The 25,592-nt window shown below is 50.2% G+C and overlaps 3 protein-coding genes across 4 annotated transcripts in view; 1 reads left to right on the forward strand and 2 right to left on the reverse strand.

The window, feature by feature from the left end:
* Positions 1-12,416, reverse strand: part of kiaa1328 (KIAA1328 ortholog) — a 21,603-nt gene extending 9,187 nt beyond the window's left edge. The window contains exons 1-8 of the mRNA XM_035391559.1: positions 12,173-12,416; positions 10,362-10,660; positions 9,804-9,904; positions 8,188-8,303; positions 4,244-4,362; positions 1,724-2,253; positions 765-848; positions 110-249 (exon numbers count right to left, since the gene is read on the reverse strand). Coding sequence (XP_035247450.1) covers positions 110-249; positions 765-848; positions 1,724-2,253; positions 4,244-4,362; positions 8,188-8,303; positions 9,804-9,904; positions 10,362-10,586 — 1,315 coding nt within the window. The 5' untranslated portion in view covers positions 10,587-10,660; positions 12,173-12,416. The remainder of the gene's footprint in view (positions 1-109; positions 250-764; positions 849-1,723; positions 2,254-4,243; positions 4,363-8,187; positions 8,304-9,803; positions 9,905-10,361; positions 10,661-12,172) is intronic.
* Positions 12,417-12,433: 17 nt separating this feature from the next.
* Positions 12,434-17,299, forward strand: tpgs2 (tubulin polyglutamylase complex subunit 2). 2 transcript variants are annotated; one of them, XM_035392211.1, is made up of 7 exons: positions 12,434-12,647; positions 13,095-13,174; positions 13,250-13,337; positions 13,742-13,873; positions 14,328-14,441; positions 14,908-15,071; positions 16,646-17,299. In XM_035392211.1, the coding sequence occupies exons 1-7, from the start codon at positions 12,572-12,574 to the stop codon at positions 16,862-16,864; spliced, it is 873 nt and encodes a 290-aa protein (XP_035248102.1). In that variant the 5' UTR covers positions 12,434-12,571; the 3' UTR covers positions 16,865-17,299. The 2 variants fall into 2 exon arrangements, with proteins under 2 accessions (XP_035248102.1, XP_035248103.1); XM_035392212.1 differs by having other exon boundaries at positions 12,563-12,647; positions 14,328-14,464; positions 14,931-15,071.
* A 249-nt stretch (positions 17,300-17,548) lies between these two features.
* Positions 17,549-24,629, reverse strand: aqp7 (aquaporin 7). Its single transcript, XM_035392218.1, has 6 exons — positions 24,210-24,629; positions 21,763-21,889; positions 20,684-20,821; positions 19,448-19,566; positions 18,784-19,001; positions 17,549-18,336 (listed from the first exon to the last, which is right to left on the reverse strand). Exons 1-6 carry the CDS (start codon positions 24,336-24,338, stop codon positions 18,159-18,161), a joined length of 909 nt encoding a protein of 302 aa, XP_035248109.1. The 5' UTR covers positions 24,339-24,629; the 3' UTR covers positions 17,549-18,158.
* Between the last annotated feature and the right edge of the window lie 963 nt (positions 24,630-25,592).

Genomic DNA, 25,592 nt, shown 5'->3' on the forward strand with positions numbered 1-25,592 from the left:
ACAATACATTAATATTAATAAAATAAACTTAAGATTTTTGTGGCCCCCCCACACACACACACACACATACATACACACACACACACACACACACACACACACACCCTACCGTTTGACTGCAGGGGTTTCTGTAAGGGGAGGGCCGCCATCTCTCCCCGCTGCATCAGCTCCCCCCCCTGCGCCGCAACCCGGTCCAGGTCCTCCGGCTCACCAGGGGGCGCTCTCACCGTCCCCAGGCCCGCGGCTCCTCTGCGAACGCGCAAACGAGCGTCACACGCTCACCCAAAACTCCTGCATCTCCCTCCCTCTCAAGTTCCCCAACGCTCCCCCCTTCACAGCGAGCGATGACATACCGCCCCCCCATTTTTAGTGCTCGGGTGTCCCGTTCCCAGGCAGCAAAGCGCGAGATTGGGGGGAGGGAAAAGGCCCCCGACAGGAGCAAGATAACACGTCTCTCCTGAGAAACGCAGCGACACGCTCCCCGCACACGCTCACACACCAGCAGGAGCCCGAACGCCTCGGCGGTGTGCGACACCGCAGACCCCACACATCCACCAAACGCTCTGCTTTCTCGCTGCCTCACACCGGCAGGGGTTTCCAGCGCTGCTGTCAATCACAGAGCAGCCGTCGCCCCGGTGCCGTCCTCGGCCACGCCCGTTCACAAATATTAATGAGACATCGATGTGGAAAGTTTGGCCCTAACAGTAAGGAGACCGAACCCCCAAAGTTAAGAATACAGAGGCGGTCTTATGGGGGGGTCTTACCGTGCCGTTTGGCTCGATTCGGCTGTCCCGCTGAGGGTCTCCCTGTCGGGGGCGGGCTCGGACTCGGCCACCCTGTCCCGGAGCCTGGCGGGGGATGGGGGGGGTCATGTGATGTCATACCGTTACCCAATACCACCACACTGCAGCATGTCAAAAGCACCGTCCAATTTACTGGGTTCATCTTGCCTCGGGCTACACTGGTACATTTACATTCAAAACACATATATATTTCATCATTACACATGCAACGTGTATATCTACCAATATATTATATATTATTATACATCACCATCAAATCAGTTTGTCATCTTGCAGCTGATAAGAGACATAAAACACTGAACCAGTGCCAAGTTAATACAGGCAAATCAGGAAATTAACAGAAATTCAGCTCATGAACTGAAAATAACTCACAGAACATTTAGGGAATTTCTCATGAATGTTTTATGAACTTCTTTTCACTTCATTATCCGAACCAAAGTGGAAGTGACATTAAATCTTAACAGAACATTCCGATGCTGATGATGTCACGATCGCTGCTGGTGACTGGAAGCAGTGGAGTTCTAGAACACGGACTTAGAACTCTGAATAAAAACACTCCCAAAAAAAACCTGCTGTCGAAGGGGTTAACTAAGCCACTCACTGAGACGCTTATTGATTGAAGGGGGGGGGGGGGGGGGTAAATGGTAAATGGACTGCATTTATATAGCGCTTTTATCCAAAGCGCTTTACAATTGATGCCTCTCATTCGCCAGAGCAGTTAGGGGTTAGGTGTCTTGCTCAAGGACACTTCGACACGCCCAGGGCGGGGTTTGAACCGGCAACCCTCCGACTGCCAGACAATCGCTCTTACCTCCTGAGCTATGTCGCCCCACCCGGGGGGGGGCAGAGTGAGATTAAAGGGGGGGTGCAGAGTGAGATTAAAGGGGGGGGGTGCAGAGTGAGATCATGGGGGCTCCTACCTGCTGGACTCCATGCGGGACTGCCGGAGTGTCTGGTTGTGCAGGAAGAGCCTCTCCTCCTGCTGGGCCAGCTGGGCCTGGAGCTTCTCCCTCTGCACCTCCAGCTCCATCTTCTGCAGCAGGAGCCAGTTCCTCCTCTCCTCCCAGTCCACCCGGGCCACAGGGGGCGCTGTGGCGGGCGATGTGGGGGGCGGTCGGGACGGGCCCTTCTCCGCGCGGTACTCCCGCTCCTCCCCGCCCTCCTCCGCGCAGACGCGCCACCGGGACCCGCGCGGTTCTGTGGCGGTCTGGCGGTCCAGCCTGGGCCCGCCCCTCCTCTGGGACCGCCCCCCGCTCGGGCCGCTCTCCCGCCCGCTGCTGGACGACAGCGGAGTGGGCGTGGCCGTCCGGAAGCTGTCCGCGAGGGGCGGCGTCCCGCGGGTCGGCCCCCCTCTGGCCCCGCCCACGTTGGGCAGGCCCAGGTACGAGCCCTCCAGCCCCGAGGCTCCGCCCCTCGCAGGCTGCCAGGCCGCTGCGTCGCTGCCAATCACCTGCGGAACAGACCGGGAGGTGAAAGGGCCGGACGCAGACCAGCGTGACTGGCAGTTCCCCCGCCCCCCCAGACTCCGCCCCCGCCACCCCAGGGGGTGGGTGGGGAGTTGTTGGGGTGCAGGGGGGTGGGTGGGGAGTTGTTGGGGTGCAGGGGGCGTGTTGGGGTGGGGGTTGTTGGGGTGTAGAGGGTGGGGGGGGTGGGGGTTGTTGGGGTGTAGTGGGTGTGAGAGGTTGTTTGGGTGTAGCAGGTGTTTGAGGGGTGGGGGTTGTTGTGGTGTAGAGGGTGGGGGGGTGTAGGGGTTGCTGGGGTGTAGGGGTTTTTGGGAGGGCAGAGCAGAGGGAAAAGCAGAAACACAAAGCAGTCAGTCAGTCAGTGAGGTCTGGCAGTGGAACAGGGACAGAGCGATCAAACACAGAGAAGGGAAGCTAAATCACTATTGGCGTTTCTCACCTGCGGAACACAGAGGACCTGTGTGTGTGTGTGTGTGTGTGTGTGCGCGCGCAGGCACGGATTACCATCAATACCGCCACTCGAGAAACCTTCCCTCAACTAAAAAACACAACCTGATGCATTGTGTGTGTTCCCCAGCCTGTGTGTGTGTGTTCCCCAGCCCTGGCGTGCACTGTATGCACACTAGCTGGCCCACATGCATGCTCCAGCCACCCCATGCCCATGTAGAAATGTGTGTGTGTGTGAGAGAGAGAGGGGGAGGGGGGAGGGGGAGAGAGAGAGAGAGAGAGAGAGAGAGAGAGAGAGAGGGAGGGAGGGAGAGAGAGAGAGAGGACTTAACCCGATCATCGCTGTTATTAGTGGCTGGCCTCCACTCTCTCCTCCAGTAATTTAGAGAGGTGAAACTCCACACCTCAGCCGTTATTAGGTCCATCTCTTACTGAGCACATCTGTTATTAGGAGGTGGGCGATGGGAGTGGTGGGACGTACCTTAGAGTGGGAGGAGTTGAGGTGGGCGATGGGAGTGGTTGAGACGTACCTTAGAGTGGGTGGAGTTGGGGTGGGCGATGGGAGTGGTGGGACGTACTTTGGAGTGGGAGGAGTTGGGGTGGGCGATGGAGTGGTGGGACGTACCTTGGAGTGGGAGGAGTTGAGGTGGGTGATGGCAGTGGTTTGGACGTACTATGGAGTGGGAGGAGTTGGCGTGGGCGATGGGAGTGGTTTGGACGTACCTTGGAGTGGGAGGAGTTGGGGTGGGTGATGGGAGTGGTTTGGACGTACCTTGGAGTGGGAGGAGTTGGGGTGGGCGATGGGAGTGGTTGGGATGTACCTTAGAGTGGGAGGAGTTGGGGTGGGCGATGGGAGTGGGTGGGACGTACCTTAGAGTGGGAGGAGTTGGGGTGGGCGATGGGAGTGGGTGGGACGTACCTTAGAGTGGGAGGAGTTGAGGTGGGCGATGGGAGTGGGTGGGACGTACCTTAGAGTGGGAGGAGTTGGGGTGGGTGATGGGAGTGGTGGGACGTACCTTGGAGTGGGAGGAGTTGGGGTGGGCGATGGGAGTGGTGGGACGTACCTTGGAGTGGGAGGAGTTGGGGTGGGTGATGGGAGTGGTTGGGACGTACCTTGGAGTGGGAGGAGTTGGGGTGGGTGATGGGAGTGGGTGGGACGTACTTTGGAGTGGGAGGAGTTGGGGTGGGCGATGGGAGTGGTTGGGACGTACCTTAGAGTGGGAGGAGTTGGGGTGGGCGATGGGAGTGGTTGGGACGTACCTTGGAGTGGGAGGAGTTGGGGTGGGTGATGGGAGTGGGTGGGACGTACTTTGGAGTGGGAGGAGTTGGGGTGGGCGATGGGAGTGGTGGGACGTACCTTGGAGTGGGAGGAGTTGGGGTGGACGATGGGAGTGGGTGGTACGTACCTTAGAGTGGGAGGAGTTGAGGTGGGTGATGGGAGTGGGAGGAGTTGGGGAGGGTGATGGGAGTGGTTGGGACGTACCTTAGAGTGGGAGTAGCTGAGGTGAGCGATGGAGTGGTGAGACGTACCTTGGAGTGGGAGGAGTTGAGGTGGGCGATGGAGTGGTTGAGCTTGTCCTGCTGCTGGGTCAGGTACTGCTGGTACAGCGCGAGCAGCTCCTGACACTCGCGGTACTGCTGCTGCAGACCTGGGCCGGCCGGGTCAAGGAAGCGCCCGCTCACTGGAGGAACGTCCCCAACGCCCCACAAAAACGTCGTCTCCAGGGAAACCCCCCCGACTACCCAAAACTGAGCGCCCGGATACAGCCAGCACCCCTCCCAAAGCAAGCTCTCTGCAGTTTTACAGCGCATTTTCTAAACTGGCCAATCAGTGCTTGAGAAGAAGAACGACGCTGGCACCTGATTGGGTGTCACAGTGAAGGACACCAGCTGACTGAGTGCAGGTCACAGTCCTGCTCAGAGGCGGACTGCCCAGATCAGGCCTGCTGGACTTCAGGCCCCAGAGTCCCACACTCTCCACAGGGCTGACGGCCTAAAATCAGCTCACCCTGGCCACCATCACACCTATTCTAATGCCCAGGATATCTGCCAGCACAGACTCCACTACAGGCCTCAAAGTCTGCGACACAGAGAAACAGACACGCACGCACACACATGTACAGACACACACAGACAGATATGCACACACACAAACACAGACATGCACACACGCATGCACAAACAGGCACAGACACACACGCACAGATATGCACACACACACACACACACGTACAGACCTAGCCACACGTACATATGCACACACAAGCACACAGACCCCCGCACGTGATAGGATTTAACAAACTCTAAACACAAAACAGGGATGTAAAATCACAAGCAGAGTTTTAATCCCAGTGAAAGAGCAAATAACAGAGCAGCACGTCCTCTCAGAGCTTCCACCAATCGGCTTCCAGCTAACGGAGGTCAGGCCCTGCCCTCTCGGCAACAGCATGAAGATACAAAGCGTTGCTCCCCAGTTTGTTAGCAGCTTGTCAGAAGATTCAGAGAGCGATGAATTGCATTAAGGCCGCGCAGAGCGTTCATATTCCCTCTGTAGTCGGTACGCGTTGTGAAGTTTAAGCACGCAAAACGGAACAGAACCAAACAATCGCTGCGATGCCGCAATTTAAAAAAAAAAAAAAAAAAACGTTTCTTCTTTCAGACATGGTCTAGAATTCCCAACTCGGGATTGATAAAACCTTAATTTACTTCTGGGGGTGAGCTTTAAATTGTTCCAACGCTCAAACTCGAGTAATGACTCTACGAAGGAGAGATGGGTATATTCCCCCGATGACCCGGGAATCTCAAAAGATGGAAGCGATTGTCAAGAAATTACACTTTACAGGTCCTATTTTTTTTTAAATGTGTTTGCCTTTAGATTCCCCTTAACCTTTTAAAAGTGTTCTAAATCCTCATCTCGACGGTGTCTTTATGACTTTCTGTACTTTAAAAGACAGCCCGGCTCTCATCTCCGTCTCCGCTGGGTCCCCTTCATGGATTTTTTCGCTCAAATCTCCTTTTAATAGAGTTTAGAACTTTAGTGTAAATGCCAAGTTCAGAACTAAAGTGCGTTTAATTGAGTTGTGCATTCCTAATACCCGGGCTCCGGTGCCAATTGTGCAATTATCCGCCCGCGATTCCTCTTTATGCTTCACGCCGTGGTGCTAAATTGACAGTTATATTAGCCGCTCTCCCCCCCCGAGCCGGGCGCGATCGCCAGGCGGCCGCAGGGCGGTGAAGAGAGTGGAACTTTACCAGCCGCGTTTCAGAGGACCTGATTGGGCCTGATGGGGCCGGCGGCGGCGGCGGCGGCGGCGACGGCGTCTCGGAACGCGCAGCAAGGCCCGCGTCAGTCAGCGACGCGGCTCCCGCGCGCTCGCCGTGCGCCCCGGCCAATCAGGCGACAGCCTTCCGCAAAGGCTGAGAACACGAGCGTTCTGGCATACAAAATGGCCGCCACACGGCCATAGCAGTTTAGCTGCACGCGTGTTCCAGCTTCCGATTCATCCAATGAGTACCGAGGACAGGCTCAACTGTCAAACCAGTCTGTATATGCGGGTAAGCTGTACTAAAATCCAGTCCCTTCTGAGGTAAATAGGGTGCTGTGTTGGCTGTTAACTACACTGCACTCGTGAGTAGCTCAGGCTGTAAAGGTGCGAGCTTGACCACAGGCAGAGACCTGTAGCTCAGACACTGCAAACTCTGAGCACTGCCTACGTTACGCCCTACCTCAGGATACCGCTGCCCCCTAGCTGCGTACCAGGGAACTGCAGGTTGCCCCACCTCTCTCCTCGCTTGCGCAAGCTCTCCTGTAGATCACAGTGGCTGACGGCAGGAGAAACAGCAGTTCTCTCACAGAAGCGAGTGGACAGACTGAAAGCAGGTCGGGACACGGGGACATCGCACCTCGAGCGCTGCTCATCCCCGTTCTCTAAACTCGCCACAGAAAAGGCTGCCGCAGGACACCCACTCAGAGCCCTGTGGGGCCACCATGATGGGCGGTTTCTTCTTAAAAGCAGGAAACTGCTGATGCCAGGTCCAGAAAGGTTTTATGATCATTTTTTCCCCAAACACATAAATATCAGGTGTCAAAAAAATGAAAATTCAATTTTTGGGCACATTTTCCCCATCTAAAAAAAAGATATTTTATTATAAATAGCTGAGATACAATATTATAAAACACCTTGGGGTGTGATTTTTTTAATACTGACAATAAGCCTGAATTCACCAGCCCAGCCCAGGCAATGACCTCGTCAGGGGAGGCCATTTTTTAAACTTTTTGTCGTGGCGTTCGCAGAGACGCCTGACCACAGCAATTTCCCTGTCGGCTGAGCGGGCGGGCGCCGCCGCGGCAACGGTGTTACCGCGGCGACGGAGCTACCACGGCGATGGTGCTGCTGTAGCAACGGTGCTACCGCGGCGACGGAGCTGCCGCGGCGACGGCGCTGCCGCGGCAACGCCACCGCCACACAGAGCAGGCAGCGATCGATGACGCAGAGGGCCTGCTAGCGCAGCGGCGAAGGCGGGAAACTCACTCGCCCGCGCTGGACCCGCAGTCCCGTGTAGACGGCTCGCGGGCGAAGACACGCCAAAAAAGCACAAAGCCGCGCCAATCGCTCCTCACGCACAGGAAGTGCACATTTCCCTCCCACCCAAAAACGTCCGACATTTATTAAACAGCAGCTGGGGTTGTACAGAGCTGCAATGCTGCATATTCTGTCTGATGTTTGGTCTGTCAGGTAAACAATTCAAGTGCCACTCCACATCAGAAATGCACTCAGATTTTAACCGCATGAGGTACGCGAAATGATGAAAGCAAATTAAACCACAGTACTGTGACAGGCAAGGAAATAAAGTCCTAACATAAAGGCACAGCCTGTACTGCAATCTGCAGATGAGCTGTACTCTACAGTAAAATATGTAAAAGGCTGTCCTTCTGGAGAAAACAGGCAGAATGATAACTTCCCTTTCGCCTTTGCTCACAGCGAGAAAAGAGGCGAGTTGGAAGGGAAGGGAGAGGTTAAAACATTTTGCGCGTTACACCAGAAACTAAGAGCAATGGCTGCCAGTGTGGGCCAGCTCAGCCAGAGTTTCACAGAGACAGGAGCGGCGCAGAGAAAACACGCTTTGTGCCAAAAAGAAATTAACTGCCTCCACCATGCACACAGCTAAGGAACTAATGAGCACCCGGCTCTCAAACCACGCCAGCACTGCTGGGGAAATCAAAACCACTTCCCTGGTAAACACTGCCATCTACAGTTTGAACAAGGCAACTGCACCAGATGAAACAGCCGCTTAACCTCCTCAGGGACATTTATGTTAATCTATATTTAATGCCTATCCACTTTTGGGTAAATGTTCATATACTGGAAATTTCAACTGTATGCGGTGAAATTATTGGGACTGAGCACAGTCCCCTGTGATTGGCTCACTGAAAGCTGGAGCTGGGCCAATGGGAGCGGACTCTGAAAGGATACCCTCCCTCTCCTGGAAGATGAGCTGGTTCTGCTCCTCCAGCTGCTGGATCTTGCGCTCGAAGGACTCCTGCTCCTCCTTCAGCTTCTGCTGCGTCTCGTCCTTCTCCTCACTCACCCTGCAAGAGACAGGCTGCCATGACACCCACTGTGCGTGAGCGAACTCACTCACACCCCGCCCCCCCCAAAACCCAAACCCTAACCCACCCTGCAAGGAGGCAGGCCGCCGTGACCCCCACTGCACGTGAGTGAACTCAAACCCCCCCCCCCCAAACTCCCCCCAAAACCCTAACCCTAACCCACCCCCGAAAAAGACCTGTTGGGACCAGGCTTATAAAGGGCCTCAGAGCAAACTGCTGATACTATACCAGTACCCGCTCACACCGATACTATACCAGAACCCACTCACACCGATACTATACCAGCACCCACTCACACCGATACTATACCAGCACCCGCTCACACCGATACTATACCAGCACCCGCTCACACCGATACTATACCAGCACCCACTCACACCGATACTATACCAGCACCCGCTCACACCGATACTATACCAGCACCCGCTCACACCGATACTATACCAGCACCCGCTCACACCGATACTATACCAGCACCCGCTCACACCGATACTATACCAGCACCCACTCACACCGATACTATACCAGCACCCACTCACACCGATACTATACCAGCACCCACTCACACCGATACTATATCAGCAGCCACTCACACCGATACTATACCAGCACCCACTCACACCGATACTATATCAGTACCCACTCACACCGATACTATACCAGCACCCACTCACACCGATACTATACCAGCACCCACTCACACCAATACTATATCAGCACCCGCTCACACCGATACTATACCAGCACCAGCTCACACCGATACTATACCAGCACCCACTCACACCGATACTATACCAGCACCCACTCACACCGATACTATACCAGCACCCACTCACACCGATACTATACCAGCACCCACTCACACCGATACTATATCAGTACCCACTCACACCGATACTACATCAGCAGCCACTCACACCGATACTATATCAGCACCCACTCACACCGATACTATATCAGCACCAGCTCACACCGATACTATACCAGCACCCACTCACACCGATACTATACCAGCACCCACTCACACCGATACTATACCAGCACCCGCTCACACCGATACTATACCAGCACCCGCTCACACCGATACTATACCAGCACCCACTCACACCGATACTATATCAGCAGCCACTCACACCGATACTATACCAGCACCCACTCACACCGATACTATACCAGCACCCGCTCACACCGATACTATACCAGCACCCGCTCACACCGATACTATACCAGCACCAGCTCACACCGATACTATACCAGCACCCACTCACACCGATACTATACCAGCACCCACTCACACCGATACTATACCAGCACCCGCTCACACCGATACTATACCAGCACCCACTCACACCGATACTATACCAGCACCCACTCACACCGATACTATACCAGCACCCGCTCACCAAGACTGTTTATGAACACCGCCCCAGTCCCCCCCCTCCGCTCGTCTCGGCTGTTCGCTCATCCGTAAGCCTTTACCTGGCCAGCTCCTGGATGAGGTTGGCGATCCTCCGCTTGTCCTCGGCGCAGAGGTCCTTCAGGGAGGCGCTACTCCGGGCCTGGGCTGACTTGGCTAGTGCCTGCGCAAAAAGACGGAAGGCCTCAAACGGTCGGAATGCCAGGAGAAAGGATTACAGCGCATCACCCTAATGCCAAATTAGGAATAAGCACCACAACGCGTAGTCGTATTCACGAGACACCGCACAGCTCAATATCTTTATGTAAATGCAGAGGATGCAATAACACGTACAAGACATGAAACTCAAAACACATTTCGCCACCCGGCATTTATCAAAATAAACACAGAATGCTGAATTAAGAACAATGGCTGAGACATTAAGCAGTAAAAATGACAATAATAATGCTATAAAAACACCCGCAGAAGAGTAAAGTGCTCAATCAAGGACAATAAAACTACAAAAGATGATGGGAGGCAGACCATAAAAATTAGAGGAATTATGAAAACTATGACACACTTATCGCGTGCAGTACCCCCTAGTCCCCAGAGGAGGTGCTGTGGAGGACAGGAAGACCCACCTGCATGTTTACGTAGATGGACGTGGGCTTGGTGGGGCTCAGAACCGGGGCTCTGAATGCAGTGCCAGCAGGGGAGGCAGAATGGAGCTCCGCCTTCGCCTGGGCGGGGTGGGAGGGGTGGGCCGGGGCCTTGCCCTGGCAGCAGGGCCGCGAGAACCGACTCTTCCTCCCCTCCAGCTGGCATCCAACTCCCACAATGCCCTTCACCTCGCTGCCATTTCCCATCCTCACCTTCCCCTTCCTCACACCGCCGGACCCCACCTTTGCCCCTGGCCGGAGATTACCCTCATTGCTCACGCCTAAAAACATATATATATATATATATATATATATATATATATATATATATATATACACACAGAGAGAGTGTAAGGGAAAGAGAGAGAGGGGGACTATGAAAATTAGTTTTTAATAATTAAAAAAGCAAGCAGGTATGGAAAACGTATGACTGCCCTCTGGTGGACGAAGAAAAGCAAAACGATTCACAGACAGTGTTGGCTGGCATCTAGCAAAGCTAAGTACCCACCAGCAGGCAACAAGCATATTAACATGCAAAGGTTAACTACTCCACTGGCTAGGTAGCTGTTGAATATCAATTTAAGGATGTAACATTGACTGTCTTCACCTGGGACAAATACCATGGGCTGATCTTCATCAGATGCTAAGAGATTGACGATTAAGAAAGTATACAATAAGTGGGTACATTCAGACAGCCAGTCACATTCGAATGCATAATTTTAATACTACAGCAAGCCAAGATTACCTCCTTGGGATTACTGAATGACATATGTGCAACTCAATGAGTTATCATCCTAACTACGTAAATTAGATACTTTTCTATCATGACAAGTCGTCAATTACACAGACCACATATAGCTTCATTGTGGAAACAACGTTGTGTATTAATTCACTGGTGTAAATGACTAGTTAGATTTCTATAAATGTGAGCAAACATGAAATGTCCTTGCTAGCTTGCTTACTTTACCCACCAAGCTTGAAAAATATGCCTGAAGCAAATATTACTATGGAGAGGGACAAAACTAGAGATTAGCGACTTCTAAGTACAGGGCAAAACCGGCAAGTCATTTTGTAAACGTCATTTGTACACATAAACATAGAAACGCGGTTAGCAACCAGTCCAGGCAACGACAGTCATCGAGCAAGCAGGCTACTTAGCCACTCAACTGTAATGTTAGTTAAAGGCAAATTAGCTGCAGTTATTAGCCAAGTTTGCGGTCTACTTTTGTTCGCCAAAATTGCTGTTAATATTATTAGCTAGACAACTAACCTAACGTTAACAATTGCTCGCTAATATAGCCAGTTTTCCGCTAGCTGTTAGCCTTCAGACTACATTCCTAATTTGCAGCCTCAGAGTATATGTCAGTTCTTACGTATAAAAATCACACTATTTATTATATTGCTTTTAATTAGCTACTTTAACAGTAGTCTTAGCGTTTAACAGACGTTGTTATTTAGAGTTAAGGATACATTAGCTAGCAAATTAGCTTAGTCTAACCGCGTTAGCATGCGACTAATATTAGTCTAGGTTCAACTAAATGGCATATTGGCAAAATCGTTATGGCAATACAGTTAGCTAGTTTGGACAGCTAATTAGCTAACCAGCAAGATAGTTCAACAGTTTGCTGACAAGCTAGCTAGACTTAGCCATCATAAAGTACTGTCTAGTTGAGTTTGAAAACCCCTTATTTGTTTTCAACATTCAAGGAAATCACAACCATCATAAAAACAGGCGACACGCTAAACTCAAAATCTTGCGAATCTTGCGAGAACATAATACAGATTGCGCCTACATTAAAGGATACTGTCTTTAATCCAGAAAATCCCAGCGGTCTTCTCACCGCTGGTCACATCCGCCATATTGAAACAACCGCCACTCCCAGGTAGCCAAGCGTTGCAAAGGATGTTTAGTCCCGCCTTTATACTGAATTATAATTTGCTGTCGAAAAAGTGCTTACGTATCATTGGCCAATTTATCCGTCTGTCGATATGTATGGTTCGTCTACAAAAGTGATGCGGAATAGTTCTTTTAAAAACTACATTTCCCGTAAACAACAGCGAAAATGTATCTTGGTAACAGGACACGAGCCAAATAAAATGAATGAGTGAGTGAAATACAAAAAATAGCACTACCAAGCGAGTTACGTGAAACATTTATCTTTTTATTCAGGAAACAATAAAACAATTTAGTCATGGAGGACATCAGGGATGCAAGAGGATTTAAAGGGTTTGTGGAAAGACTGACTCTCGGTATTACCCGGGTGCTTGGTGAGAATGTCATTTTGCTTGGTTGGTAGCTAGCTAACTCGGTAGCAAGTTGCTACCTTATGTTTAGCTTGCATCTCTACATGATCCTTTACCTTCGGCTAGCTTTGCTTGACTGATTAACGTTAATGTTAAGTTAGCTAATAACTACTGCCTACAATGAAGCTAACGAGCTGACAATCTGTTAAATCTGCTAGTATTCTGCAGAGTTGTTTCCCTGACAGAGAGATGGATAACGGAATTTGCAAGCCGGTTTAACTTAGCCAAAGTTGCTGAAAATGTTTATGTTTCTGCGTAACCTCTATACCAGACTGAATGCAAAACGCAAATGCGTGCAGAACGTATTGATTAACTTCATATTAATATAACTATCACTGCTTCGGTTACATGTGCTATTATTACGCTCTATGAAAGGTTAACCTATTTAATTGCCTTGATATTCAAATTCAGAAGGTTTGCCGGGGGTGACGGACGTGCGTTTTGTGGAGAGGGAGCCGGTGGAGAGACGCTGCCTCATGTCCTGGGAACATGTGGGTATAGCCTCGATTGAACTGGCGCTGTGAGCGGGAAGGATGTCTTCATGACTGGGTGCTCTGTGTTTGCAGAGGAACGACTGTGAGCTGCCCGAGGACTTGCGAGATTTCTATCTTACTACGGATGGTTTCACCCTGACCTGGTGCACGAAGCTGGAAAGTGAGTGAGTTCAATCGGTCATTTTAGAATGTAGGACTTTGATTAGGAGATAAAGCCAGACAGTGCTTGAATGTCCAAACTAAGCACCGACATGTCTTCTAAGAGGCTTTCAGAGGTCTCTGGCACATTCAACCCAGATGCATTCTATTTAAAATCTGTGACCATTTCAACATAAAATCAAATTATACATTTTTAGACGGCAATAAATGAAAAGGTCAGTGTTGCACGGTATGCTTTAGCTTTTCCTTGAGTTGACATTGGTGATAGCAGACTGAGGCTTCACGAACCCAATAATGGGCAGCGCTACAGTATGCTGTCCATCACAGGCATTCTGAAATTCTAAGGTGTTTTAAATGCTTGTGCGTGTCGGTGGTTCTGATTGGACCGGCTCGGTTGTTTCTCAGGTGAGGCGGTACCCCTGGGCAGCATGGTGATCAACAGCCTGGCCAAGCTCCTCCCTCTCAGCCAATCAGCAGTCTTCTCCCTGCCCAACATGCCCACGCTGTCCGACCTGGACAGCCAGGAGGAACCGGAAGGTGACACGAGGGGAAAGGGGCTGGGGATGGATTTTGGGGCCGGACAGGAAGCGGATGCACGCTGGGTTGGGCTTTCTGATTTTGATCATTTTCACAGTTTTGATATCCTTTACTTGGGCATTTTTGGATGCACATTAGGGTTAAATGAAAGACAAAACATCCCATTGAGACTCCTGTTCTCATGCAGCGATACTGCCAGTGGTGGTGATGAAAAGGCAGTGGCACCTAACCTAAAACTGCGGGATGCATTTTTTTGTTTATTGGCTGCTTGTGTGATTAACATTTACTGTTGTTATCATTTTACCTCCGGTAATAAGGCTTAATACGGCTGATATTAAGCAGAGCTTCTCTGAGCTCTCACAGTTCGATCCAGGCTGTTTTGCAGGCAGGCGTTCGCTGTTCGCTCACATGTTCTGATAACCCTCTCCCTTTTCGCCCCTCCCCCCCCCCCCAGAATCAGACGACCCCCCAGGGGTGCCCCACTTTGGCGAGCGCAGCCGTATTTTCGAGCTGGACCCCTGTGGCGGGAACGGAAAGGTGTGCCTCGTCTACCGGAACTGCAGCCAAGGTACCCCAACGTCGCATTCAGAGGCATAGCCAGAAGGGGGTTTCGGGTTCAAATCCGCCTTCCTGAAATGCCTGAGATGAAATGTGTGTTAATCATGAAGAGCACCCAAAAGGAAACGAACACAGAAAATCGTTACCAGAAAAAGCGTGTAGTAAAATGTGTTAAATGAACTCTTACAGAGTACATATGGTAACTATTGAACTCATACGTACTGTTTTAGAGGTGAATTAACACTGGGCATTTTACTGTGTGAAAGAGTAGTCATTCAGTCTCCTCCCAGTAAGTTTGTCTGGTCCAAAGCTTGTCAGTTTGGTTTGGAATTACGAAGGCCGAATTCCACTGCACCTCCCTGCGGTGACCTGGTTCTCCTCTCTCTCCAGACTGGGAGGCGCAGGACAGCGAGGTGTGGGTCACCTCTCCCTGGCCTGCACCTCCTGCAGCTCACCTGGTTCCCCTCTCTCCCCAGACAGGGAGGCGCAGGACAGTGAGGTGTGGTTCCTGGACAGGGCTCTGTACTGGCACTACATCAGCTCCTCCTTCACGGCCTACTACCGGCTGATGATCACGCACCTGGGCCTGCCCGAGTGGCAGTACAACTTCACCCCTTACGGGCCCAGCCCCCAGGCCAAGGTAAGGGCATCCGCCAACCTGCAGAACGGCCCTGCCAACACGGGCAGCCACCCCCACCCCTACCCCTACCCACCACCAACCACCACCCTCACAGAAAAGCCCTGCCAATGCGGGCAGCACCCAAACAATACTCTGCACTGTTGATAACATTTCTTGTTTGCTAGTTTACAAATGACAAAAGTTTCATGATACTTATTTTTCATTCCTATTAGTGCAGCCATTGCCAGATCAGTGCTTTTTCATCTAATAACAAGGTAATAATAAGGTCCTAATGCTAACGCGCTAATGGCTGTGGCCTTTTCCCGCTTGGAATGATGGCCCGCAGCTACGTTTGTAATTAAAAAGAATGATTTGTTCATTTGATGAATTGCTAAAGAGCCTAGAGCATTTGTCCAAGTTATTCAGCTTAATTAACTGCGACAGCTATGCAAAACTTGTTTAAGCAGAAGTCGTCTCTGCTAATTAAGCTCATTGACTTGGGTGATTGTTCTTGGAAGAAGATAAGAGACAGAATAGCCTTTACGCTTATCTCTTCTCGTGGCAGCAACACCTGCAACAACAACAGATTTTTTTAGGACGGTCTTCCAGCTGAAAGGGAATCAAAAGTTGAATTAGTGGAGCCCCCTAGTGGTGCACCCCAAGTGGTGCGCGCCATTGAGGTTCTGGTCCGTAATGCAGTGATGTCTTGGAACTGGACCATGACAGAGCCGACTCACGTGGTGACGCGTGATTGGCCGTACCGTTACCGTGGGAAGGGGGAGGGGTTTAGCCGGCAGAGCGTACCCCACTTGAGCTGCGCAGTCCTCCAGCGTTGAAGCCACACCCGTTCAGCTGGCCAATCACAGTGCAGTAAAGGGGCGGTCAGCTGACATCACACATTTACAAGGACCCCCATGCTCTTGTTAGTCCTCAGATCCCAGATAGATAAATCACCTAGGCTTTTCTTGGGTTTCATCATTGCATAGCTCCACCACCGGTACAATACCTAAATGGAAAAATTGCAGAGAATCTTGAGCAAATTTAAGACGGTGAAAAACTGCATCACTTAATTTTCTATTCAGCAAATTTTTTATTTAATTATAAAGAGTTCAGTATGTTGACAGCCACAGGAGGTGAAGGCTCAGATAATCCAGGTAGTCACAGCATCCAGGTGTACAGAGAGTCACAGCATCCAGGTGTACAGAGAGTCACAGCATCCAGGTGTACAGAGAGTCACAGCATCCAGGTGTACAGAGAGTCACAGCATCCAGGTGTACAGAGAGTCAGTGCATCCAGGTGTACAGAGTCAGAACATCCAGGTGTACAGAGTCACAGCATCCAGGTGTACAGGGAGTCACAGCATCCAGGTGTACAGGGAGTCAGAGCGTCCTGGTGTACAGGGAATCAGAGCATCCAGGTGTACAGGGAGTCAGAGCGTCCTGGTGTACAGGGAATCAGAGCATCCAGGTGTACAGGGAGTCAGAGCATCCAGGTGTACAGGGAGTCAGAGCATCCAGGTGTACAGGGAGTCAGAGCATCCAGGTGTACAGGGAGTCAGAGCACCTGCGAGTCAGAGCTGTTCTGTCTCCTCGCAGCAGTGGGCGTGTCTCTATCGACCGCTCACGGCCCATGGCGACGCCCACGTGGACTCCAACGGGGATCCCATCGTCAACAGGCTGGACCTCAGCAGGGCATTTCGGGGAAAGGTCAAGCCCCTCGCGCCCAAGAAGAAGTCCCCCGCCCAGCCTGGAGGGGGCGGGGGCACCCCAAAGGCACACGGGGGTTCGGCGAGACTGAGCGGGACCCGGCGGTGAAGGGACCCCCCCCTCGGTGGGCCGGTTCCTGAGTGAGAGAAACTCAAAGGGCTTTCACACCCCGCCCCCAGACCTGCCCTCCCGTCCAGGCTCCGCCCCTTTTCCTGTAATGAACTCCAATAAGAGCTGAGAGCAGTCCTGCCAAGGCTGCTCCCCCTGTTGGTTTTGGCAGCTGTGTATGTGTGTGAGTGTGTGTGTGCATGTGCTTGTGTGTAGAGGCTTTTTCAGGGTACCTAATGTAGTGTCGGTGTGGGTGACTGTGTATGTGTGTTTACCTGTGTGTGTCTGCATGCCTGTGTTTTCTTTGGCAAAGCCAGGCCCTCCCTCACACAGAAGTCGTCCTGTATATACACTGATGTATTTATTTCAGTCTTCCCTGGCATGTTTCCTGTATGGAATGCTCTGTGTACTAATTAAACGCGGTTTCTCACTGCAGTCTGAGTGAAGGCCTCTCTCTCTCTCTCTCTCTCTCTCTCTCCTGGACACGTTCCTCTCATAGGAGGCTAACTGTGACATCACTTTTCCTCATTGGCCAATACCCACACTGCACACCCTTCTCACCTTTCAGACAGAAAGAGGCATGCATTAATCTTCTTGTTTAGCCTGTGTTAGAAGTTCATAAGTTATAAGCCCTGCTTTGCGTCACACTGCACACTATTTGCATCTGTCCATCCACATGAGTAAATCCACACCGAACCCAGTTTAACGGAACACTGAATGGAGGCACAGATGTTTTCCAGGGGGCACAGAAATTCCAAATTAAGTCTACGATCAAAGCCATGCCTTCCAGGAAACTGTTAGTGTGCAGAAGTTTTGCCACCACTGTCCATCCTTCTCTACCTCCTTCATTTGATAGTTATTTATTATAAAAACTTCCAGTTTTTTTTTTGTCTAACTATAGGGTCTTACAGGCACTGAGCCGGGTTAAGTTGAGCGGGGGGGTTTTAGAGGAGGGGGTTTGGCAGAGTGCAGGAGCTTCAGTGAAAGGTTGCAACCACCACGACCGCCGCCCCACACAGCCTCCCTGCGTCTGCATCGCAGTCACTGCGCAGACGCAGATGGTGGTAGCGCAGTCTCACGAAGCAAGCAATGCAGCAATCACACACGAGGGGGCGGAGCCTGCACCTCCTGGCTCCGCCCACATAGCATGTCCTGGCCCCGCCCACACGTCATGTCCTGCCCCTGCCCACATATTATATCTGGGCTCCTCCCATGTTTCCTCTCCTTGCTCTGCTCATGTTTCCTCTCCTGGCTCCGCCCACACTTCCAGGCGGGGGGTGGGGCTAGGCCTGGCTCACACGCACAGCTCTGACGTGGCGCTCTTCTCAAGCTCCGCCTCTCTGGGCTGGGCCCCATAGATCCGGGGAGGGGCGGGGTGATGCAGCTCCACGAACAGCTTGTAGATCCCGGCCCCCATTACACCGCCAATCAGGGGTGCCAGCAGGGGCACCCACCACCAGTTCTGCCCTGCCCTGGGGGGGGGCACAGAGAGAACGGGTGAAAATATAACAGGGGGGGCCAGTAACTGAACACAGTGATTAAACACAGTAACTGAGCATAGTAACTGAACACTGACTAAACACAGAAACAGCACAGTACCTGAATACAATAACTAAACACAGTGACTAAGCAAAGTAACTGAATACAACAACTGAGCATAGTAACTGAACACAGTGCCTAAACAGTAACTGAGCATAGCAACAGAACACAGTAACTGAACACTTTACCGGCACAGTAACTGAGCATAGTAACTGAGCATATTAAATGAATACAATAACAGCATAGTAACTGAACACTAACTAAACATGGTAACTGAACACAGAAAGCAAACACAGTAACTGAGCATAGTAACTGAACACGGTAACTGTGCACAATAATTATACTGTACACAGTCACTGCAACCAGCGCAGCTCTCGTACCTGAAGACCTCCGGGCCCCAGCCGGCCAGGGCGGTGAATATTCGGGGGGGCAGGTCGCGGGACGGGTTGATGGCGTAGCCGCTGTTGCTCCCCATGGAGACGCCGAGGAGCAGAACCAGCAGGCCCACCGCCAGGGGCTCGGACCCCGCCTGCGCCGGCTGGTTCCGCTGGTCCGACAGTGCCATGAGGCACAGGAGCAGCATGGCCGTCCCCAGCACCTGGGGCGCAGGGGGGTACAGGGGAGACCCAAAACCACCATCACTAAATCGAGATCTAAAACTGCTGTGAAGCCATGACTTCATAAGGTAAAATATAAACTGTACTGAGTATGTAGGACTGTGTTAACATGACCATAAACCACTCGGCCATAAAGTGAGTAAGTTCACATGTAAACTGAGAATTAGGTCTGTGTGTTAATGTGACTTGGCCTTAAACTGTCCCCTACCAATTAGGTAGATCTGTGTGTTAATATGACTTAGCCATTGCAGAACAAGCCAATCAGCGCTGGCCCGTGGTGCATTAACACGTGTGCTTGTGTGCAACTCTGCATGTGATGCAGCTGAAGTGGAGCGGGATCATATTTACAAGAGAACATTCCACATTGGGGGGAAAAAGTTAAACAAGGGGTTTTGAAAAAGGTTAAGGCGGGCTCTTGAGTGCTCACCTGGTCCAGGAAGCCCCCAGGTAAGGACAGGTAGGGGGCGGGGTAGGTGGCGAAGATCCCAGCGGTGGCCCGGGGGCCAGCGACGGTGAAGTTGCCCCCGCAGTAATTCAGCATGGCGTCTGACGACAGGGAGCGAGAGAGAGAGAGAGAGGGAGAGAGAGAGCGAGAGAAAGAGAGAGCGAGAGAGAGAGAGAGAGAGAGAGAGAACGCAGGTTACGGCACGTTCTGCGACGCCGTTCGACCAATCGCTGCTTCGACCTTCTCCCGTCCCAGCCCCTGTCCAGTAACAACCCAGGTGAGGGTCCAGGTGGGATTTTCATTGGGCCACGCCCGTGGAGTCCTCAGCCCTGGTCTCAGACAGCTGGTTCAGCTCCGCTGGTCTCAGACAGCTGGTTTACCTCTGTTAGTTTCCGCCGTCTCAGATAAAGCAGCTGATTACACCTTCAGCTCATCGCACCTCACCTGGGAAACTCAGTCTAACACGCCCAGCCACTGCTGCCTACTGCAATAGCCACTTAACGCCTTCTTCACTTATTATAGCTAACTTTTTCTGTGATTCTTTGTAGTCACATTGTGATCTTTAGACTTATATTTATATTTTTATTCTTACATTTGGTGAGAATAGCATAATTCCGGTGTACTAGTACTTGTACTTGTTATACATGGTAAATAGACTTGAAAACCTTGGTTTCCAGGGTCTGAATTAGCTGCTGATTTTAAGGTGAAATGGAAACCCAGCTGGCTGAAACCAGGGCAAGTGACCCCTGTGCAAAGCTGTATAATATTCTGATTATCACAGAGAAAGGTGCACTAAAGGAGAGCTTATCTCCCTCTGGACTCCGGGCCAATTTATGCTTTTAATTTAACTCCAAGCACTTACCCCATCTCCATATTTTTAATAAAATCTTGCGTGAAAGCTGAAGACTGCTCTTTATCTGGTATCTAAACTGTTTCACTGTGGTCTGACACGCACAAGTGATCAGCGGTTGGGGAGTACAGCTAATTAGTTGATTTAGCCTGGGTAATTAGCAAGGGTATTTACATCACAGGCCCTCCAGCTCTGTGCTTCACTCTTTGAACTGCAGGCTTTTTTTGGAAACTCCACTGCTTTCAGTCACCAGCAGTGACTGTGACATCAGCATTAGAATGTTGAGTTCCGGACATTCTAATCGCGTATGATCTCACTCCTCAGCAGGGTTAAGGAGAGGGCGGATGCCGGAGGCGGGACTGTTTTACCGTAGTACAGCGAGAAGACGGTGCCGGCCGCCATGAAGGAGCCCAGCATCTGCGCGGCGACGTAGACGGGGAACATCCTCCAGGCGAGCCGGCCGAACAGGCACATGGTGAAGGAGACGGCGGCGTTCATGTGGGCACCTGGACAAGCGGAGAGAGCGGTCACACCTGAGCCCATGGGGAGGGTCCCAGTGTACAATCAAACAGAACCAGAACGGCTGGGCCTTTTTAAAATTCAAACAGAACCAGAATGGCTGGGCCTTTGTAGATTCAAACAAAACCACAACCATTTTAAATTCAAGCAGAACCAGCCTTTTTAAAGAACAGACACGTCCATGAACATAGCGATGTAAATCCAGCATTCAGTTCGTTCTGTAATAGTGTGGGGCCAGTTTTTCTTTCTTTGAATGGTTTTTGTGTACTTATGTCCTTTAAAGGCAAGGCCAGAGTCTATTGTTATTTCATGGTGCTGAGTTGACGTCTCCCCATGTTAACGCATTCCTTTCCTGCAGAGAGGGTCCTGTTTCAAAATGACCACACCCTCGTTGACAGCCGGAGCAACCCTCGCGATTTTGAGGATGAAATAACCAGGCATCGCTCTCGCCTCCCACAATCGGTCTCTTGTGGGCGCAATAAAAAAAAAAATTAAACTGGGGAAGATTTACATGGCTGACCTTGAAACCGATTGGTTATCCGGTCATGTTCCCTGTCCTTCCGGTTGCTTCACCAGCTTGCCTCACCAGCTATCCCAGCATGCCTTGGAGGCGACTGCAAATGTGCTTCTCGTCAGAGGACGCGTGGCTTCTCCCTAGCACTGACATTATCCGTATGGTCTTGGCCTTTTCAGTCACCAGATCTGAAACCCGATCCAGCATTTCTGAGATGTTCTGGCACGTTCGGCAACAAAGTACGAGCTGCTTTTTCTTCCTCTGTGGTGTCGTATTCCTCCAGCGGAGGTCCAGACGTTAGTCCTTTATTACAGGGTCAACACAGGACGCACACACGTGGTGGCCCAACACCCTACTAAACGGCTTCACGTTGGTTTTGACACTTTTTTTTCTTACCCGTAAGGTGGGCCTTACCTGAGACCTTTCCGGCGATGTGCACTCCCATGGCCACTCCCAGCCCGAAGCCCAGGTTGATGCTCAGGTAACGTCCGAACAGCCCGTCCCCCGTCACCACCTGCGCCACCGTGCCCAGGCCGAACGTCTGCAGCACAGCGGAGGTACCGCACAGGTCAGCGGCAGCAAGGTGTAGCGCTAAACACACACATCTAGGGTTGCCAAACTTATATATGTCAAAACCGAACAACATGCACAGAACCAATGTTGGATCGAGGGTCCACCTTGAAACCTCTGAACTCTATAGGCTCTATGCTCAGAACTGACAGCAGACTGGGATGAGTCCATTAGACCAGGGAATCATGGTCATGCTAATTCATAACAAATTGCTTGTAAATTTCTTCCATCCATTTCACTGTCCGGTCAGGAACATGAACCCCGACCCTTAGGCCTACAAATAATTTGTCCTTAATTTTGACTTTGACAAATACAAACAAATGCGTTATAACCAACTTTTTATACACAGTTCGTTGAGTTCGTTTTAGAGACAGCTGTACTTGCCGAAGGTACTTAACCTAAGTGTTTGATTGGCTGAACACGCCTGTTTTCCAAGGCCTAGCTGAAGGAGAGCCGCAGTCACAGTGCTAGCCCTCCTGTAGCACTGCGTAAAACTCTCCTCCAATGAGAGTTTACGACCCCTGCTCTGAACAGGAAGTAAATAACGAGCCTAGATGAACTGACTGACCTGTTCCTGTCACATGTAATTCTCATGCGCTTATGATAGCATATGAAGTATGTGGCCCAGCGCGTATAGCCTTACCACATTCCCTCCAGCTTATGCACATCCATACTGGAGTCTAATGCATTTCTCAGCTGGAGAAACACATTGGCTCAGATCCAGGCCAAAATAGATGTGCTTCTTTCCTCTAGGCTCTCAATAAGAAACAGATACTTTTATTGTCCGTTACATATTAATATACATTTTTAAAATGCACTGTGCATCATAAACTTTGCCCTTTCAATGAGATCAAAGACCAGGAACAGCTGTGAAATAATAACAGACAAAAGGTAACGGTAGAAAAAGAGTTCGTGCCAGAGTTCACCACGTTGCTACGCTTCCTCTCCGCTTCTACTTGCATTTCCGTGGATACCGGAAGAATACTGTAAAAACTTGTTTTGCACATTTTACGATCAAGCGCTCCTTTGTTCAATAAAATAACCATTTTTGTATCACCATATATTTGGTGGTCATTAAAACGCAGCAAAAATGTTTTGAAAGAGAAATGACTTCAAACCGTTTAATGTCGAATTCTTTGCACAAAGTTAAGGGCATAGCTTCTCGTGATTAGACTAAATTGGGGAACTACTTTTTTTTTTTTTAAGTAGCCAAATTGCAAGGTAAGCAGAAATGACGTTAGTCAATAACAAAGCAAATAAATGTAGGTCAACCTTTAGCACGAAGCCCTCCTGAATCGACACAGAGGTATGTTGGGGTGTCGAGAGTCATGTGCAAGTCTCCTGAATTCGGGTGCTGGTCACAAGCTCGAAGAGTAGGATTTGTGGTGTGAGCTGGCGCCAGATCTGCTTGCTAGCCAAACGATGCACTGCAGACTAATAGTCAAACATTCCAGAAAGCATTTAGCTCAGAAGCCCCCCTGCTCTTTTACAGAGTCAATACCTCAAATGACCTAAGGTGTGAAACAAAACTGTTTGCATGCCACTAGTGCTAACGCCTTGTTAGCGCCCGACCTGGATCACGTACATGTCTGGAACACTTGAGGTCTGCAGAATGGCTGTAAAATCTGAAACACTTGTGCACATCTCTCATGTGCAGGTTTGAACAAGCTATGCCATCATACCAACCAAAGTATAAAACCGTCATAAAACCTCTAATCATAAATGTTCAAAAAGATATATATATATATTTTTTTTTTTTGCATTGTCTGTAATTTGCAGGAATTTTAAATTAAAATTGCCTTCTAAATGCCTGAATGTAACTGTGTAATGAATAGCAGTGGTGTATAAAAGGGTTGAAGTGTTCCAAGTAATACATTGCACCAGGTCTGGTCAGCTTCATCTGCTCATAATGAATCATGTGACTGCAAATGCATGCGTCTACCGCAGCACACGGTGTCACTGAGCGAGCCAAAAATATGACAAGAGGACAATAAAATATCCCAGTAACGCCACATCATAAATTAAATCCAGACTGCATAAATGTACACTCCTAGAAATACCAATATTAGCTGTAGTGACATTAACAACACAGGACATCAAGGTTTTTAATTACCACAATGTGTACGATCTAAATAATAGTCATAAAAATGAGTACACACTAATTTGAGCTTACTTATTGAGCCCCTCAGCCACACACATTGCATAGTGCAGGAGTGAGCAGACAGGTGTGATTTTCACGCACTGAGGTGCTGCTCAGGTCCTCCGGTAAAGCCGCCGGTGTTTCTCCTTACCATCATCACATAGGTGCTGAGCGTTTCTGCCAGCGCCGAGCGGAAGCACTCGTTTCTAATCCGAAAAGCGAAAGGCATTCTTCCTCCCCCAGCCTGACCGTCCTTCCCTGAGTTCAGCGTGTCCTTCATTCCCCCCTCTCTCTCTCTCTCTCTCTCTCTCTCACACACACTCTCTCGCCTCTTTCCCCCTCTCTCTTTCTCGCACACACACACTCTCTCACTCTCTCTCTCTCTCTCTCACACACACACACACACACTCTCTCTCTCGCTTCTTCAAACTTTTTATTGGTCGTCAAGGTTACGCTAAGAACTCCTCGAAGAACTTGTCCGAGCAGTGTACACAGGAGCAGATGATATGCTGCTGAGTTCAGCTCGTTCTTTCTCTCTCTCTCTCTCTCTCTCTCTTTGTCAGTCCCCTCTCCCTCGTGGTTCGCCTCCTTATATGGAACCTCTTGGCCCCGCCTCTTCCAGACCGCCCCTCAAACAACCCTATGTCCTCACAGGCATGAAAATGGGAAAGGGGGGCCGGGCGGGGGGGAGGGGGGGGGGCAGGGCAGGGAAGAGAACGGTAAAGTCATTCACTGCTAATTTGTGCCACAGAACTTTGTCTGTGTTTCTGTGTGCAAAAAAAAAAGACATAAAGAGGCCATATCTGGGAGCCACATATGGACTCAGCTATGCGTATTCCAGAACGCCTGTGCAGTGCCACATATGGAATCATTCGTGCGCATTCTAGAACACGTACTGTACAGTTTGTGATTTGTTCTCATTGCAGCATGTCTCCTAGCAGAAGAACATGCCTTCTCCTTAAACGTTCCATAATTCGGATTTTTGCTATCTTAGTTATGAGGCTCTTTTTTTCTCTTCTTTTTTTCTGTGTTTATATGGTTTTGCTCGGTACTGCCAATGTCATTTTTTTGTGGCTTAGATTTCATAAAACAGAAAAGCCTCCCCATTTCTCTCCTTTTTTCCAAAACCCAAACATTTCAGATCTAATTTAAACATACAGCATTGCTCATACAGTATAAAGCAGTCAGTTGCATAACAGATTACATTACAGGTAACAAACAGTTTCGAGACACTGAATCAAATATTGACAAATTATATTCTCCTGGGCCAAATTAATCTGTCTGTTATTTTAAGACACCTGCACAATTTCAAAATAATTGCCCAAATAAAATAATCAATCTACTGTTGTTCCCTTGTGGTTGTCTTCAGGGGGGTAACCTGTTAAGAAGAGATCATTTATAGTAGACTGAGATGGATTCATAGCTGCCACATCCTAAACTGTGTCTACGTCCTATCTGCTCAATACATAAGAATACTGCAAATACACATTAGAATGGAAATTCTCTCCGGGCTAAATTATCTTTCCCAAATGAG

This window comes from Anguilla anguilla, chromosome 14 (genome assembly GCF_013347855.1).
Source record: "Anguilla anguilla isolate fAngAng1 chromosome 14, fAngAng1.pri, whole genome shotgun sequence".
NCBI lineage: Eukaryota > Metazoa > Chordata > Actinopteri > Anguilliformes > Anguillidae > Anguilla > Anguilla anguilla.